We start from the raw sequence: 16,065 nt of genomic DNA, 5'->3' as shown, positions 1-16,065 counted from the left end.
AGTTTGATGGTACTGGCAAAGAGCCAGGTGGCTGGGGTTCCAATCCTGACTCTGCCACCTGTGAGCTGCGTGAGGTTACTGAACCTCCCTGTGCCTTTGTTTTCTCTGCCATGTGATGAGTGGTCCTGTGTTTACCTCCTGAGGTTGTGAGAGGATCCAGTGAGTTGAGATATTAAAGCACCTAGCCTGGCACACAGTATGTACCACAGAAATACTTGCTGTTATTTTTCTATCGCTCTAACAGAAAGGAAGAGAGGCCTTAGTGGATACTTACCCACGTGTGCCCTTCTTGACACCTGAACAGAATATGGTGCTGCAGCAGGGTGAAGTCGACACAGCTGCCATTATTGTCTTTGCTGGTCCTAGGGTGTTCCCAGGATATGTCACTTGGCACTCACAGTAACCTTCTGAGGATAGGTGATGTTGTAATCCCCATTTCACAGGTGAGGAAATTGAGGCTCAGAAAGGTGCAGAGAGTGGCCCAAGATCCCATAGTTAATAACGTAAAGCTGCGTAGCCTTGAACCCAGGCCCTGTGGCTCCAGAGCACCACCCTGTGCCGTCTTTCATGGTGCCATCTGTGCTGAAGAAAGCAATATGATGTCCTCAGTGACACCAAAACCAGAAAGTCCAAGGACAGCAGGAGGGAAGGGGGCTTTCCCCCATGGCAGAGATGCCCTGATTCTCATGAGCCCACCCCTTGGGCATCTTTCCTAAACTACAGTGATGCTGAGATTAAGAGTCAGGATTCCTGGCTTCCAGTCTGGGCTCCACTATTTTCTGGCAAATGACAGCTTCTCTGTGCATCAGCATCCATACCCTTAAAAGAGAGATTCCAGTAACAATACCTGCCTCAGAGCCCAGTTTTTGGGATGTGTGAATTCTCCACATCAAGCACTTGAAGGCTACCAAGCATAGTAAGTGATCAGTAAACATAAGCAGCTCTTGTTGCTGACATTATGCGAGTGATCGTTCCCTGCTAGCATCTCCGTTTCCTCAGGGCCGCCGCTCACCTGGTGTAGGCCTGGCCCCCCTGTATGTTTCCCCATAGCCCAGCCGAGAAAAGAACCCAGAGATCCAACTTGGAGGCAACAAGGAGGAAAGAAACCAGCAACTGAGTCAATATTCCCCCTGATATTTTATTAAGGAAAACTTCAAACATACAGAACATTTAAAGGCTAGTACCAGGGCCAGTAAACTACAACTCGTAGGCCACACTAAGCCCATGGCCTGCTTTGCAATTGCAGTCTTATGGGAACACAGCCTGGCCCATTTGTTGGCATATCGTCTGGTTCTGTGTCTGCTTTTGTGCCAGTGCACAGTTGAGTAGTTAGGACGGAGACTGTGTGGCCGAAAATGCTCAAAATATTCACTTGCCGACAATTTACAGAAAAGGTTTATATTTACTACCCATTTTCATTAACTGTTAGTGTTCACCATATTTTGATTTTATGTTTCTATTGGTCTGTCTATATATGTGTTTTATTTTTTGGCTAAAAATAAGATGCAGACCTCATAATACTTAATCTTGAGGTTAATTGCTGCCAGAGGAGTGAGCATTTGGACCACGTTAAACCCAAAAACCCAGTGGTGTTGTATGAGAAGTTGCGAGTGCATTTTTGTGAGAGGAGGAGGAGGGGGCGCCACAGCATGTCCTCAGAGTCCCACCAGTGTCCGTGATCTCAGAGAGACTTTGAAAGAGACTTTTGAGGGGCGCCTGGGTGGCTTAGTCAGTTAAGCGTCCGACTTTCGCTTAGGTCATGATCTCGCGGTTCGTGGGTTCGAGCCCCGCGTCGGGCTCTGTGCTGACTGCCAGCTCAGAGCCTGGAGCCTATTTCGGAGTCTGTGTCTCCCTCTCTCTCTGACCCTCCCCTGCTCACGCTTTCTCTCTCTCTCTCTCTCTCTCCTAGAAATAAATAAAAATTTAAAAAAAAAGAGAGACTTTTGAACCCCTGGACCAGGGGACCGATGTAGGATCGCAGGCACTGGCAGGCAGACCTCTTTGGGAAAAGAACCAGCCGAGGGAGCCCCATCCCTTCTTGCTCGGCCTCTCCTTCCAGGAAGAGGATGCCCTCTGGGTGCCTGGCAGTGGCTTACTCATTCATGAGGGTGTTTCCTTCTACTCCCACGCGTGACCTCCCTGCGTTCCGCCACTGCCCTTGTGGAGCTGGAGGACCAGGAGGGGTCTCCATTCCTGGCCCGCGGCGCCAGGTCCCTTTGTCCCAGTGCTTATGTCCACATGTGCCTGTCTCTCTGAGCCGGGCTCCGCGGAAGGGAAAGGGGGTATTGGATGCTGACCTCCCTGGGAGGTGCTCCGTGTGAAGCCTGTCCTGTGTGAGCCAGACGCGTTAGAGTCCTGGAGCCACAAGTCACCACATGCTTGGTGGCTTGATGCAACAGAAATCATCCTCATGGTTCTGGAAGCCAGACGGTTGAAGTAAGGCATCAGCAGCGTTGGCTCCTTCTGGAGGCTCTGAAGAAGGTTCAATCCATGCCCCACTCCTAGGTTTGGGTGGCAGCTGACAATTCGTGATGCTCCATAGCTTGTGGACTCCTCACCACAAGTCTCGCCCTCCATCTTCATATGATCTTCTCTCCATGTGTTTCTGTGTCTCCTTTTCTGTCTCACCGGGACACAGTCTCACTGGGACACATGTAGAGCAAACTCGCTCTCCCGTGTGTCTCCTTCACTCCCCTGGCACGGCCACACTCGGTACTTCTGACACCATTTGTGAGGTTTTCCTCACGCCAAGCAGTTCTCGGCGACACTAGCTGGGTGTCCCACAGTGCGTTTCAGTTCTGACACTGGCATCAGCGCAGACCCCACAGGTTAAGGGCTCTGTCCCCAAGACCTCTCCCCACCTCAGATGCCTGTTGTAAGTAATAGGTCTCCGTGTCACCCACAGCTTCTGTCAGACTTGGCTGCAAATTGGAGGTTCCCATGACCCTGTCCTTGCATTTGATGATTTGCCAGAACAGCTCACAGAACTCAGGGAAACACTTAGATACATGAATTTATTATCTGATAAAAGATATAAAGGATTCAGATGAACAGCCACATGAAGAGCTACCTATAGGGTGAGGTCTGGAAGGGTCCTGAGCACAGGAGCTTCTGCTCCCCTGCATTTGGGGTGCGCCACCCTCCTGGAACGTGGATGTGTTCACCAGCCTGGAGGCGCCCCAAACCCTGTACTTTCAGGATTTTTATGGAAACTTCATGCAGGCATGATTGATCATTAGCTCGCATTTCCAGCCCCTTCCCCAGTAATGGGGGGTAGGGCCGAAAGTTCCAGGCTGTGACTATAGCTTGGTCTTCCTGGTGACCAGCCCCCATCCAGGAGCCCACCAAGATTCGCTTCATTAGAACAAAAGATATTCCTGTCACTCAGGAAATTCCAAGGGATTTAGGAGCTCTGTGTCAGGAATCCGGGTCAGAAACCAAATGTTGGAATGGAAGATGCTCTTAGTGTTTTTATCACTTAGGAAATTGCAAGTGTTTTAGGAACTGTGTGCAGGAACCAGGGGCAGAGACCAGTAAACATATTTTCTATTTCACAAGGGCTCCTCCCTGAATTTGAGGTGATCTCGAGAGGCTGACTTCATTACATCTCATCTTCAGGGTCCCTGTTTTCACATTCATTCACATTCATGAATACCAGGGGCTAGGACGGGAGCATGGCTTTTGGGGGCCACTATTCAACCTGTTACACTAGTGGTATTAATACTACGGCTACTGTTTATGTAGCAGTGTTGTTATAATATTGTTTGTTCTGTGATCATCACTGCTACCTGGTGCTCCTGGGTTTTGGTCCCTGCACCACACCATCTGAGCCGTGTGACCTGTAGCAGGGGCTTTTGCTCCCTAAGCTGTTTCCTCCTGTATAGAATGGGGCTTACCACAGCTCTGCCCCCAGCTTGCCATGTGAGCGCCTGGCCTAGGACCTGGCACAGCGTAAAGGTGCTGGAACGTGGCCGCCCCTGTTGGAGCCTGTCAGGTCCTGAGTGCAGGAGGGGTGAAAGCAGAGGAGGAGGACCGGGGGTGCGGGCAGGCAGTGAACAGTTTTAGAGAGTGGTCTTGGGGAGTACCACAGAATGGGCATCGGCTCCGTAAGACTCATTGGATGCTTTTTCTGAGGCTGCTGCTACCACTGTACTGACTCAGTCACTTGGTCGGTGTCCCCCATCCTTCCACACATTAGTGAGGCTTCCAGAGGCTGCCCCACACCCGTAAGTCAGGGCTTGCTAGCATTCTCAGACCCTGCTGTTCTTTTCTCTCATTAGCTTCGCCTCAACAGCATCAAGAAACTGTCCACCATCGCTCTGGCCCTTGGGGTGGAAAGGACCCGCAGCGAGCTCCTGCCCTTCCTGACAGGTAAGGAGGTGGACTCCTGGGGCCCCGGGCGGAGTGGGGGCTCTCAGGGGTGTTTTCTGCCAGCGAGGCCTCATCGGGGAGTTAACACATTGTTTGTGAGGGTCTGCCCTGTGCTGGGCCTTGTGGGCTGGGGGCAGGGCTGGGGAAAGGGGTCTGGAGGCAGACAGAGCCAGGTTCGCACTGCTAACAGTCAGCAGCTGGTGACATTAGGTGAGTTACTTAACCTAACTGTTCCTTACAGTTTTGCTGTGGGAGGTGGGGATGAGCATGCGTGTGCTGTAGCGTTGGTGTGGGCGTGAGTAACAGTAATGGATGCTGCCACTTCCCTGTGTGCGTGCGCCCAGCAGTGCTCGCAGTCCCTCCTGGGAGGATTGGGTTAGTTCACGTCCACAGACTGGGGCAAGTGTGTGGATGCAGGTTCCCTGAGACGGAGGACTGGCTTGATCTCTGCCTTTATTCATGGCCATGACATTTCTTCAGGTTCAGGAGANTGTTGGAGCCTGTCAGGTCCTGAGTGCAGGAGGGGTGAAAGCAGAGGAGGAGGACCGGGGGTGCGGGCAGGCAGTGAACAGTTTTAGAGAGTGGTCTTGGGGAGTACCACAGAATGGGCATCGGCTCCGTAAGACTCATTGGATGCTTTTTCTGAGGCTGCTGCTACCACTGTATTGACTCAGTCACTTGGTCGGTGTCCCCCATCCTTCCACACATTAGTGAGGCTTCCAGAGGCTGCCCCACACCCGTAAGTCAGGGCTTGCTAGCATTCTCAGACCCTGCTGTTCTTTTCTCTCATTAGCTTCGCCTCAACAGCATCAAGAAACTGTCCACCATCGCTCTGGCCCTTGGGGTGGAAAGGACCCGCAGCGAGCTCCTGCCCTTCCTGACAGGTAAGGAGGTGGACTCCTGGGGCCCCGGGCGGAGTGGGGGCTCTCAGGGGTGTTTTCTGCCAGCGAGGCCTCATCGGGGAGTTAACACATTGTTTGTGAGGGTCTGCCCTGTGCTGGGCCTTGTGGGCTGGGGGCAGGGCTGGGGAAAGGGGTCTGGAGGCAGACAGAGCCAGGTTCGCACTGCTAACAGTCAGCAGCTGGTGACATTAGGTGAGTTACTTAACCTAACTGTTCCTTACAGTTTTGCTGTGGGAGGTGGGGATGAGCATGCGTGTGCTGTAGCGTTGGTGTGGGCGTGAGTAACAGTAATGGATGCTGCCACTTCCCTGTGTGCGTGCGCCCAGCAGTGCTCGCAGTCCCTCCTGGGAGGATTGGGTTAGTTCACGTCCACAGACTGGGGCAAGTGTGTGGATGCAGGTTCCCTGAGACGGAGGACTGGCTTGATCTCTGCCTTTATTCGTGGCCATGACATTTCTTCAGGTTCAGGAGAGGAGTATTTTCTGTTTAAAAAAGATCTGGGTACATTTAAGCTAACATAGTGTAGTTAAAAAATACTTGTAAGTAGGCCATTTAAAGACGTATTTATTTCATGAATGTCTAACGTGCACCAGTATGTGCTGTGAGGTGAGGAACAGATCGAAGTTTCTGTCTTCGGAGCTTCTGTTCCAGTCAGGGGACAGGTAGTGATGGAGACCGGGGAGAGACACAAAGTGGGAGAAAGGGGAAGGATGCTCTGGTGGCGGTTGGGGCAGGTCTTCTGCGGTGCCCTGTCAGGCTCCGGGGGAAGAATGTTCCACGCATGGGGAGAGGCCGGCGTATGCTCATGTGTGGCAGTCATGGGAGGCGCACAGGATTGGAGGGAGGATGTGCATCTGGAGGAGGACAGGGGCCGCATCGTATGGGAGCACGATACGTGGAGTCTAGATTTTAATTCACATCTCAGAAACCACTGGGAGATTGAGGTAGGGGAGTGTCATGATTTTAAGGATCACTCAGGATTCTGGGAGGAGGCTAAGCAGTTTGGGAGCCAGGGCAGGAGCAGAAAAACCAGTTAGGAAGCAGTTGCAGTCACCCAGCAAGAGGTAGTGATATCAGAGTGACCCTGAGGTGGGGGGTTGGCAGGTCGGTGTCAGAGAGGTGGGAGGAGGCGGCCCTATGCCTTTGAGGCCAGGTGAGCAGGAAGGCTGGGAAAGCAGTTCTGTGCAGCTGGGGACGGTGAAAATATGAGGTGTTGGCAGTTCCTACAGATCTTTCAGGAACATGACTTGGCTGAGGAGTCTGGACTGCAGACTGAGTTAAACATGAGTTGAGGCCGTGGAAATGCACAAGGAGATAGAGAAAATGGAGAGGGTGAGGTTACCTGTGCACAGATAGGGCCTGGGAAACTGAGGCCGGGAAGGACCAAGTGCCTGGTGGGCCTGGAGCCATGCTGACCTGTGTTTACAGAAGTCCTAACTCCAGCCAGGCCCCATGCTGAGCTCCTCACAGAAAGCACCCCTTCACTTGGGTCTCAAACAGCTCTGCTGGGGTGTGGGGCTGAGAAGACAGGCTCAGAGGTGAGGTGAATTAACACCCCCACTCCACCAGCAGCCAGTGGTAGAGCAGAGAAGCCAGTACAAGAGGAGGATGGTGGCAACAGCACCATGAGCGGGGGTGTGGGGGAGGTGGGGGGAGTGGGGGGTTGGTGAGGAAGTGACCCGGAGTGGAACCGACCACTTGTCTCACGCCCCGTTGGCCCGAGCACGGTCACTTGACGTGTCAGCCGCAAGGGGGCCTCAAGATGTCTGGCTGGGTTGCTGTAAGCTTGGCTTAATCTGAGGAAGTTGAAATGCCAGCATAGATGCCAGGGACGTTAGCGTCTTCTGTCACAGAGGTGAGCAGCTCTTGCCAGAGACCGCTTCTGCCACAGAGGTCAGCAGTTGAGGAGAAAGGTCTTTGGGTTGAGCATGAAGACACAGCAGCTCTGTCTTCACACGATCATCTGTCCTTCCGGCAAAGCTGGGCTAAGCCCCTGCGGTGCTTGTCTCTGTTAGGAACTGGGGTACAGAGAGGAGCCAGTCCTAGACCCCTAGGATGAGGGCTCTGATAAAGGTGGCTTGGGGTTAGGGGGAGTGTGGATAAGGGACGTGCCGGGTCTGGTCAGGAAACTTTCCAAGAAATTGTAGCTGAACTGAGTCTCGAAGGATGGAGAAGAATTTCTCAGGCTCAGGGGAAAGATGAGTTCTTGGCAGAGAGGGCAGTGCTGAGGTACAAGCTGGATGGAAGCAAGAAGCCCCCAGGTATCGGGTTCTGTGCTCTGCTTGCCTGGTCTTGTTTGCTCCTCAGTGATTCATGCTGAGAGGTGGACTAGCCCTATCTTACAGGTGCAGTAATGGGCTGGCAGAGTGGTCTCGCTTCCCCAGTGTCCCTCACCTCGTGAAGGCCAGAAGCGGGACTTTGGTGCTCTGTTCTCTGACCCATTCCTGCACCCCAGTCTCCGTACCAGCCCAGACAGCGGGCAGGGAAACTGAGTGCTGACGGTTTGAGGAAGCAGAACGAAGCCAGTTTCTTCCCAGCTTGGGTCACTGAGGCGCTGGGGTCAGACTTGGGGTGGGACCGTAACGGAGTCTGTCTTTGTTCCACAGACACCATCTACGATGAGGATGAGGTCCTCTTGGCCCTGGCGGAACAGCTGGGCACCTTCACCACTCTGGTGGGAGGCCCCGAGTATGTGCACTGCCTGCTGGTGAGTCTGGGAAGCAGGGAGGTCCCCTTGCCCTCCCCTTGGGGATCAGACCCGTGGCCCTGGCAGCAGCAGAGTGGGAAGGGTGCAGGAGAGGCTGCGGGTCACCTTTTAGGAACAGGCAGGCCTTGCACATTCTCTTGAATGCAGTAAGTCAGTAATGGCATTTAAATCAGAAGTACCCAAAATGCACTTGTTTTCCTTTCTGTTAGCTGGGCCCTTGCCTAACCAGTGCCAGGCCCTGCGTGGCTCTATATGTAGAGGGGCTTGGAGACCATCTGAGTCCTATCACTTATTTACTGTGTGACTTGTAAGAGTGAGTTAACCTCTTTGTGTTATACTTTCTTTATCCATCAAATGGGAGTCACTAAAACTTGTCTTTATAATTGATTTAAGCCCTTGGCATATGTAGGTACCATCAGGTGTCAGTGTCGTTATGATGTATGTCCTGAACCCACGTCCATCCTTTGGGGTAGGGAAAGTACCCTTTTTGTAGGTGAGCCACGGTGTGCCGAGAGGTTAAGCATCTTGGCCAAGGCCTCACAGGTGCTAAGTGGCAGAGCTGGGATTCCAGGCGCCTGCCTGAGCACCCCCATGCTTGGTGATGGCTGGGGACACGGGGGGGTTAGATACTGATAGTAACTGCTGTTGTGAGAAGAGAAGGGAGGACTCTGGTCCTGCGACCTGGGAGGGAGGAGCCTCGGGGGTTTTCCAGTCCTTTGGTTCCCACCACCCCTCAGAGCTCTGGGCCACTGCTGCCCCCACCTCCACTCCACCCTCACTAGTTCTGTTTGTCATGGTTTGTAAAGACACAGTTTCACAATTGGGCATCTGTGCTTAATGATGTCTTAAGTTTTTCATTAGCCTTTCTTTCCTTTTAGTGGTGTATGCAATAATGGCACTTCTTAAAACTGGGGGGTTTGGGGTTTGAGCAGTTGCAGTAGTTTTTCTTCAGAGCAGCGGTACGACTGAAAAAATTTGATAAAGGTCCTTAAACTCTCGTCTGTTAGCTTTCTTCTGTGTGTCCGTGTATAATTTATGTGTACACACACACAGTAAATTGTGTATGAAATGAGATACTTTCATACATTTTACATAGATTAGGGTTGCTTAACATGAGGAGTATGAGGAGGTCTGGGGACCAGCCTAAAAGGAGTCCATTGAATTCCATGGAACTTTCTGCAAACCCTGGCTGTTTTTCTGAGGAGAGAATGTGTAGCCTTCAGCAGCATGTCCAAGGACTCCGGAGCAGAAAGCACACCCCCCATAGCTTCAGCAAGGGGCCCAGGGCCTTCAGATGGCGTGGGACTCTCACGTGGGGACAGGGCTAGAATCCTGGGGGTCAGGGTAATCCTGTACTTCTTTTGGGGGAGAGTCACCTGTCCTCTGGGACTGATGTTCCTGGTGTTCACATGAGTGGTAGACCTGTCCTCAGGGCCCTGGGCTGGGGAGCGCTCAGAACCCCCAAGTGCTGCTCAGTGCCTGCAGGTGCCTTCTGCACAGTCACTCGTCGTGTCCCCTAGAGACCCTAGGAGATGCACGCCAGTGCTAGCCCCGGTTCGCAGATGAGGACACTCAGAGGTGCCAGGTCTGGTTAGGTAGATTGCCTGAGCTGGGAAGACACAGTCAGGATTTGAACCTAGGTCCCTGCCTCTTCACCACTGCCACTCCTCTCTCCTACCCTCCAACGTCTCTCAGTTGCTCCACAGGCTGATTGGAGCTGCACCAGAGGGAAGCTGGGGGAGCTTGGAGCCCAAAGGAGGCACCTAACCTGTTTAGATGGGATGGGGGAGCTGTACAGGAAGTCCTCCCAGAGGAGGTGGCAGTGAGTCTGGATTTTGACAATTAAAGAGCAATGGAAAATGGCTGTTGTGCAATTTGTTCATTCCATAAACATGAGTACCAACTATGGGCCCTGGGGACTCCCACCCCAGAAGTGTGTCCGAGCCAATCCCAGCCCTTGTTCTCTGCAGAGGTGAAATGGAATTAGTTTCATCGGGACCCATCTAGCCACAGCACGAGGATTGACTCTGTATCATCAACTCTTAGCCCTTTTGGATTCATGGATCTCTTTGAAAATCTGATGAAAAGTCTAGACCCTCTAATAAAAGTACAGTGATTTTAGGAGATTCACACCTCTCCCCTCCCCTGCATGTTCTCTGGATTTGAGAACTCCACCTCTGCTTCGTAGAGAGGCCCCACGGTACAGCTCATCATGGGAAAGCATCGCTTGAGTTTCCTAACCCTGCACCTTCCTGGGTCTGATACCCCAAGGGTCTGATATTCTTATGGTCTGTGCTGGGCAAGGCCTCCTGGGTGATCCTGTTGTGGGTGGTCCTGACCTCACTGTGACAACCACTGGGGCAACCCACTGGGGCAGAGACCCTTCCCTGACATAAGAACCACTTGGCCTTAGTGACAGGTTTTTCTCTGAGTGGAACAGGTAGGTTCTACTCAGAGTCACCCAGCAAATACCAATTGAGGACCTCCCAGGTGCCAGCTGGGGGAGCAGGAAAAGCCGGAAAAGAGGAGCCCAGCCCCTGCAGCAGCCCAGTGACCCCACCTCCAGCCTCACTCCGTGAGCCGGTCTAAAACCAGAAACCCTGCAATAGCATGGCTTTATGACAGGCCACATACCAGCACCCTTGGGCTAGTGCAGCATTACATTTTTCTTCTGAATCATTGCATAACTTTGTAAATGAGATTTTTAAATCTTTGTTTTTGTGGTAGAACATACATGAAATTTACAAATTTAGACATTTTTAAGTGTACAGTTTTGTGGCATGAAGTATACTCATCTTGTGGTGTAGCCATCACCACCATCCGTCCTCTTCCGAAACCTAAATTGTCCCCATTAACTAGCACCTCCCCATGTCCCCTCTCCCCCTGTCCCTGAGACCCACCTTCCTACTTTCTGTCTCTCTGGATCTGGTGACTCGAGGGTCTGCATGTAAAGGAATCCTGGTCCTTTCTGACTGCCCTGTTTCGCTCGGCAGAAGGTCTTCAAGACTCACCCATAGTGTAGCATGTGTTAAATGAGATGTTTAACATATAAACGCCTGGCCCTTCCAGCTGCTTTTGGAGAACAGTAGGCTTGGTTTTACTAGCTGTGTTTTCCTGCGGAGCCAGTCGATGGAGCAGGGAAGCCACCGCTGTCCCCAGGCTGCGTGTGCTCTCGCGCTTCCCTGCCACTACCCATCACCTTTGCTTCTTGTTTCATTCTGTTGCCTGCCTGGGCCCTGGAGACATTTCTATTTATGATTTCTTCCTTCCTTCTACACATGTCTGGCCACGCTGGACTCCAAACTGCAGACTCTCCTCACCTTTATTTGCACAGACTAGAGTCACTTAAGTCTCCCTTCATCTGGTCAGTAATTGCCGAGTTTCTGCCCTATCTGAGGAGTTCTGTGGGCCTCTGGGGACATAGCAATGAGCCAGTCAGATGTCCCTAAAGAACCACGACCCTTCCAGGCCTCACAATCCTGAGACCCCGGTTCCCCAATGAGGGAACTCGTGGGGCACTCACCTGTCAGAAACCACAGCTGTGCCTTCTGCTTTCTGTCTTTGCAAGGTCAGGAGCCTGGTGGCCTGGTTTGGGTCCTGACTTGTGGCTAGCACTAGCATGGGCAAGTCATTTAACATGTCTGCCTCACTTTCCTCTTCTGTAAAATGAAGACAGTCATGGGACCTGCTTCATAGGATTCAGTGAGTTAGGGCCATCATTGTCCCCTCCCCCCATCCTAAGTTGTGCTACGCAGTGGCCCTGCTTAGGAAATGCAGCACGTAGATGTTCCAGTCCACATCTGTGATTATTCATGCACTTTGAGGAGCTAATAACAAGTACAGCCATCTGCTCAGAAAGTGAGGGGTATAAATGTGAGGTTCGTGGCCTTCGCCAAAGCGCCTTGAGCCTTTTCAGGAAGGTCTGCTGGGTGAAGGCCTGGATGGAGAGGTCATGGAAGGTTTCTACATCTTTTTTTTTTTTAAACATTTATTTATTATTGAGAGAGAGACAGCTCTGAGCTGTCAGCACAGAGCCTGATGAGGGGCTCAAACCCACAAACTGCGAGGTAGTGACCTGAGCCAAAGTCAGACGCTAAACGGACTGAACCACCCAGGTGCCCCAGTCATGGAAGGTTTCTTGGAGATGACCTAGCAGCATGGGGTGGGGCATGAGGCTGGGGCGGTGGGGAGGGACCCTGCGGTGACCTTGTGCTCTGTGCCACAGCCGCCCCTGGAGTCGCTGGCCACGGTGGAGGAGACGGTGGTGCGGGACAAGGCAGTGGAGTCCTTGCGGGCCATCTCACACGAACACTCGCCCTCTGACCTTGAGGCCCACTTCGTGCCGCTGGTGAAGCGGCTGGCGGGCGGCGACTGGTTCACCTCCCGCACCTCAGCTTGTGGCCTCTTCTCTGTCTGCTACCCCCGCGTGTCCAGCGCTGTCAAGGCAGAACTTCGACAGTGAGTCCCAGCCTCCCCTCAGCATGGACCCCTTCTGTCAGCTCAGCCCCCGCTTCCCCCCCACCCCTGAGAGCAGGACACCCTTGGTGTCCCCAGGCCTGGTCCAGACACAGCCTTGTGCTCATTAAGGAAATGGAGAAACGAGAGCTCCTTCCTCCCATTGGGTGTGTGAGGATTTACAAGAATTACCGTGTACAAAGTGCTTAGAATGGAATCTGGCTCATAAAAGCACTCCACCCATGCTGTGTGATGCCATCTTTGCCTGCCCCGGGTCCAGAGCCCTCACATACATGCTGGCTCAGTTTGGCCACCTCCTCCGCCCTGCTCCCTTAGTCTTGATACCCCAGAGAATTCCTTGTACGTAAGACTCTTCTCCCAGAACAGTGAATGAAAAAATATATATTTTTTTAATGTTTTATTTTTGAGAGGTACACAGTGTGAGCAGGAGAGGGTCAGAGAGAGAGGGAGACACAGAACCGAAGCAGACTTCAGGCTCTGAGCTGTCGGTACAGAACCTGACGCGGGGCTCAAACCCACGAACCATGTGATCATGATCTGAGCTGAAGTCGGACGCTTAACCAACTGAGCCATCCAGATGCCCCACGAATGAAAATATTTCTAATTGGATTAAAATTTCCCATTAGTATGTGTTTCTTTCCTTGAGCAAGCCCAGTCCCTGAGTCTTACATGACAGCATACTGATTTACAACTCCCCACAAGTGCTTAGAAGTGTGTGTGGGTGTGCATGCATGCGTGTGCTTCCCCCACATCCCTGATTGGAACATTCACTCCTGAAAAGTAAGCTTTTGAGGGGCCCCCGACCAGCTTCTTAGCTCAACAACTTTATGTGGTCATAATGATATAATCACCTTCCATTCACTAGAACTTACTATGTGCAGACTGGCTGCTCTACTTTCACAGATATTATCTCATTTAAACCTCATGATGACCCTTTGTGGTGGGAGGTATCGCCATCAGCTCCATTTGATAGGCCTGGAACATTTGGAGAGGGGTCCTCACTTTTTTAAAAATTTTTTTTATGTTTTATTTATTTCTGAGAGAGAGAGAGAGACAAGACAGCATGAATAGGGGAGGGTCAGAGAGAGAGACACAGAATCTGAAACAGGCTCCAGGCCAGCTGTCAGCACAGAACCCAACGCGGGGCTTGAACCCACAAACTGCCAGATCATGACCTGAGCCGAAGCCAGGCATTTAACCAACTGAGCCACCCAGGTGCCCCAAAGAGAGAGGGGTCCTTACTTGCCCAGGGCCATACAGGCAAAGCCAGTTGCTGCTTTCGCTGTATGCTGCTGTGGGATCCTAGGGATTCCTACTCCTGAACCCCATTTCCAACCCCCAGATACTTCCGGAACCTATGCTCAGATGACACCCCCATGGTGCGGCGGGCCGCAGCCTCCAAGCTGGGGGAGTTCGCCAAGGTGCTGGAGCTGGACAACGTCAAGAGTGAAATCATCCCCATGTTCTCCAACCTGGCCTCTGACGAGCAGGTGGGTGCTCCCCAGCCTCCTCCCTCTCCGGACCCTGTGTCTACAAGGGAATCCCAGAGCTGACGGGCCTCTGCTGCCCTCTCCCTGTTCCGATCCTCTTCCCAGGACTCGGTGCGGCTGCTGGCGGTGGAGGCGTGTGTGAACATTGCCCAGCTCCTGCCCCAGGAGGATCTGGAGGCCCTGGTGATGCCCACCCTGCGCCAGGCTGCCGAGGACAAGTCCTGGCGTGTCCGGTACATGGTGGCTGACAAGTTCACAGAGGTGGGTGAAGACTGTTGATGTCTCACAGATGGGGAAACTGAGACCCTCAGAGGGGAAGAAGCAGGGCCACATATAGGAGCTGGGGTTTTAGTTAAATCCAGTGGAGTCATCGGGTATTTGAGCAGTTAAGATCTCTGATCATCCGGCTGGGTCTCCCTTCACATGGTCAACCTGGGTTGAGTAATATTGGCAACGTGAAGTGCTGTGTTGGGAAGGATTCTGGAGCCAAGTTCAGGTTCTGTGGAGAGCCACAGGAGCAGAGAAGGTAGTACCTGTGTGCTCTTGACCTAATCGAATTCCCTCCTTTTACAAAAGAGAAGGCATAGCCTATATTTGTTTTGGGGGCTGCCATAACAAAGGACCACAGACTGGGTGGTACCTTATTTCCTCACTGGTCCTGGGGACTGGAAGTTTGAAACCAAGGTGTCTGCTGGGGTGGTTCTTCCAAGACTCCTTGGCTTGTAGATGGTCCTTTTGTGTGTCTTCGCATGGTCTCCTTGCCGTGCATGCCTGTGTCCTAACAACCTCCACTTATAAGGATTCCCGGTCATTTTGGATTAGGACCACCTTGTCTTAAATGCAGTCAACTTCTTGAGATAATGAGGGGTTAGGACAGTTCAACCTGTAGCATGGCTCAAACCTTTGGTCAGAATGACACCACTAGGCAGGCAGAACAGGGACAAGATCCGATGTCTCTGACTCTGACAGTGTTCTTTCCATGGAGACCCAAGTTTGCTTTTCCTACCATCATGTTTGTTGGGCACCAGCTCTCTTCTGGATGCTGGGGATCCGGTGAATTCAGTATGTACGGGCCTCCACAGGCCAGGCAGTGTAAAGGGGAAGGTCCACTGCGGTAGAGGGAAATGGTCGGTGCCAAGGCCGACAGACACACATGGGGCACTGAAAAGAGGAAGTGGTGCTGCAGCTGGTTCTAGAAGATGGGTGGGTGGGAGCTGGGATAGGAACTGTGTTCCAGCATGTTCCCTGTGAAAATGTTAACACAACGTGGCTGCACCCTGGAGGCTCAGCACCATCGATAAAGACAGGTGTCCTGTCCTTGGCTTGTGGACAGCATGAACTGGATCACACTGGGTTTCTCAGCGAAGGCAGGGATTTTAGGCTATTGGCGCAGTGCTTGGCGCAGAGGAGACCCTCAGCAAATACCTGATATGTGGAGAAGAGGCAGCAGTGGTCCCAGGTAGCATTAGGCCCTTCAGAGTTTGTGCTTGTCCCTGTCTTGGTCATGAGCTGTCCTGCTTCCTACTAGGGCTTCAAGAGCCAGGGGACAGGCAGGGCCTAGCAGGCCTCTTCCCCCTCAATCCATATGCATTTATTTTCATTAGAAAAATAGTTCATGTTCTGGTAACTAATTTGAAAAATACAGATGAATATAAATTAAAAAGTAAGAGCCATGACATGACTAGAATGTTTTTGGATAAGAGAAAATCCCACCCCAACAGCTTGAGGAGTAGAGACGTGTTGTCACTCTTTTTTAATTTTTTTTATTAAAAAAATTCTTTTTAATGTTTATTTATTTTTGAGAGGGGGAGAGAGAATCTAAAGCAGGCCCCAGGTCTGAGCTGTCAGCACAAAGCCTGAAGCGGGGCTTGAACCCAGGAACACTGAGATCATGACCTGAGCCGAAGTTGGATGTTTAACTAACTGAGCCCTCAGGCGCCCTGTGTTGTCATTCTTAATGCAGACAACAATACTATGTGGTAGGTAGTCTCATGGTCCTCATTTTGCTTTTAAGGAAATGGGCTCAGAGAGGCTTGGAGACTTGTCCAGGGTCACCCTGTGGTGCTGGGATTAGATCTCAGCAGTGATTCTAAGGGCCTCACTTTTTTTTTTTAAACTA

The 16,065-nt window shown here is 52.1% G+C and overlaps 1 protein-coding gene across 1 annotated transcript in view; it reads left to right on the top strand.

Annotated features, from left to right (window-relative positions):
- PPP2R1A (protein phosphatase 2 scaffold subunit Aalpha) overlaps positions 1–16,065 on the top strand; it is a 37,253-nt gene that overhangs the window by 8,619 nt on the left and 12,569 nt on the right. Inside the window, exons 2-6 of the mRNA XM_077747281.1 lie at positions 4,281–4,371; positions 7,880–7,980; positions 12,206–12,438; positions 13,799–13,946; positions 14,052–14,207. Of these exons, the coding sequence (XP_077603407.1) occupies positions 4,281–4,371; positions 7,880–7,980; positions 12,206–12,438; positions 13,799–13,946; positions 14,052–14,207 (729 nt within the window). The remainder of the gene's footprint in view (positions 1–4,280; positions 4,372–7,879; positions 7,981–12,205; positions 12,439–13,798; positions 13,947–14,051; positions 14,208–16,065) is intronic.

Source organism: Crocuta crocuta, unplaced genomic scaffold (assembly GCF_008692635.1).
Source record: "Crocuta crocuta isolate KB4526 unplaced genomic scaffold, BGI_CrCroc_1.0 scaffold334, whole genome shotgun sequence".
Taxonomy (NCBI): Eukaryota; Metazoa; Chordata; class Mammalia; order Carnivora; family Hyaenidae; genus Crocuta; species Crocuta crocuta.
Note: the sequence above shows the minus strand (reverse complement) of the source record. Positions and strands in the feature narration are given on the sequence as shown.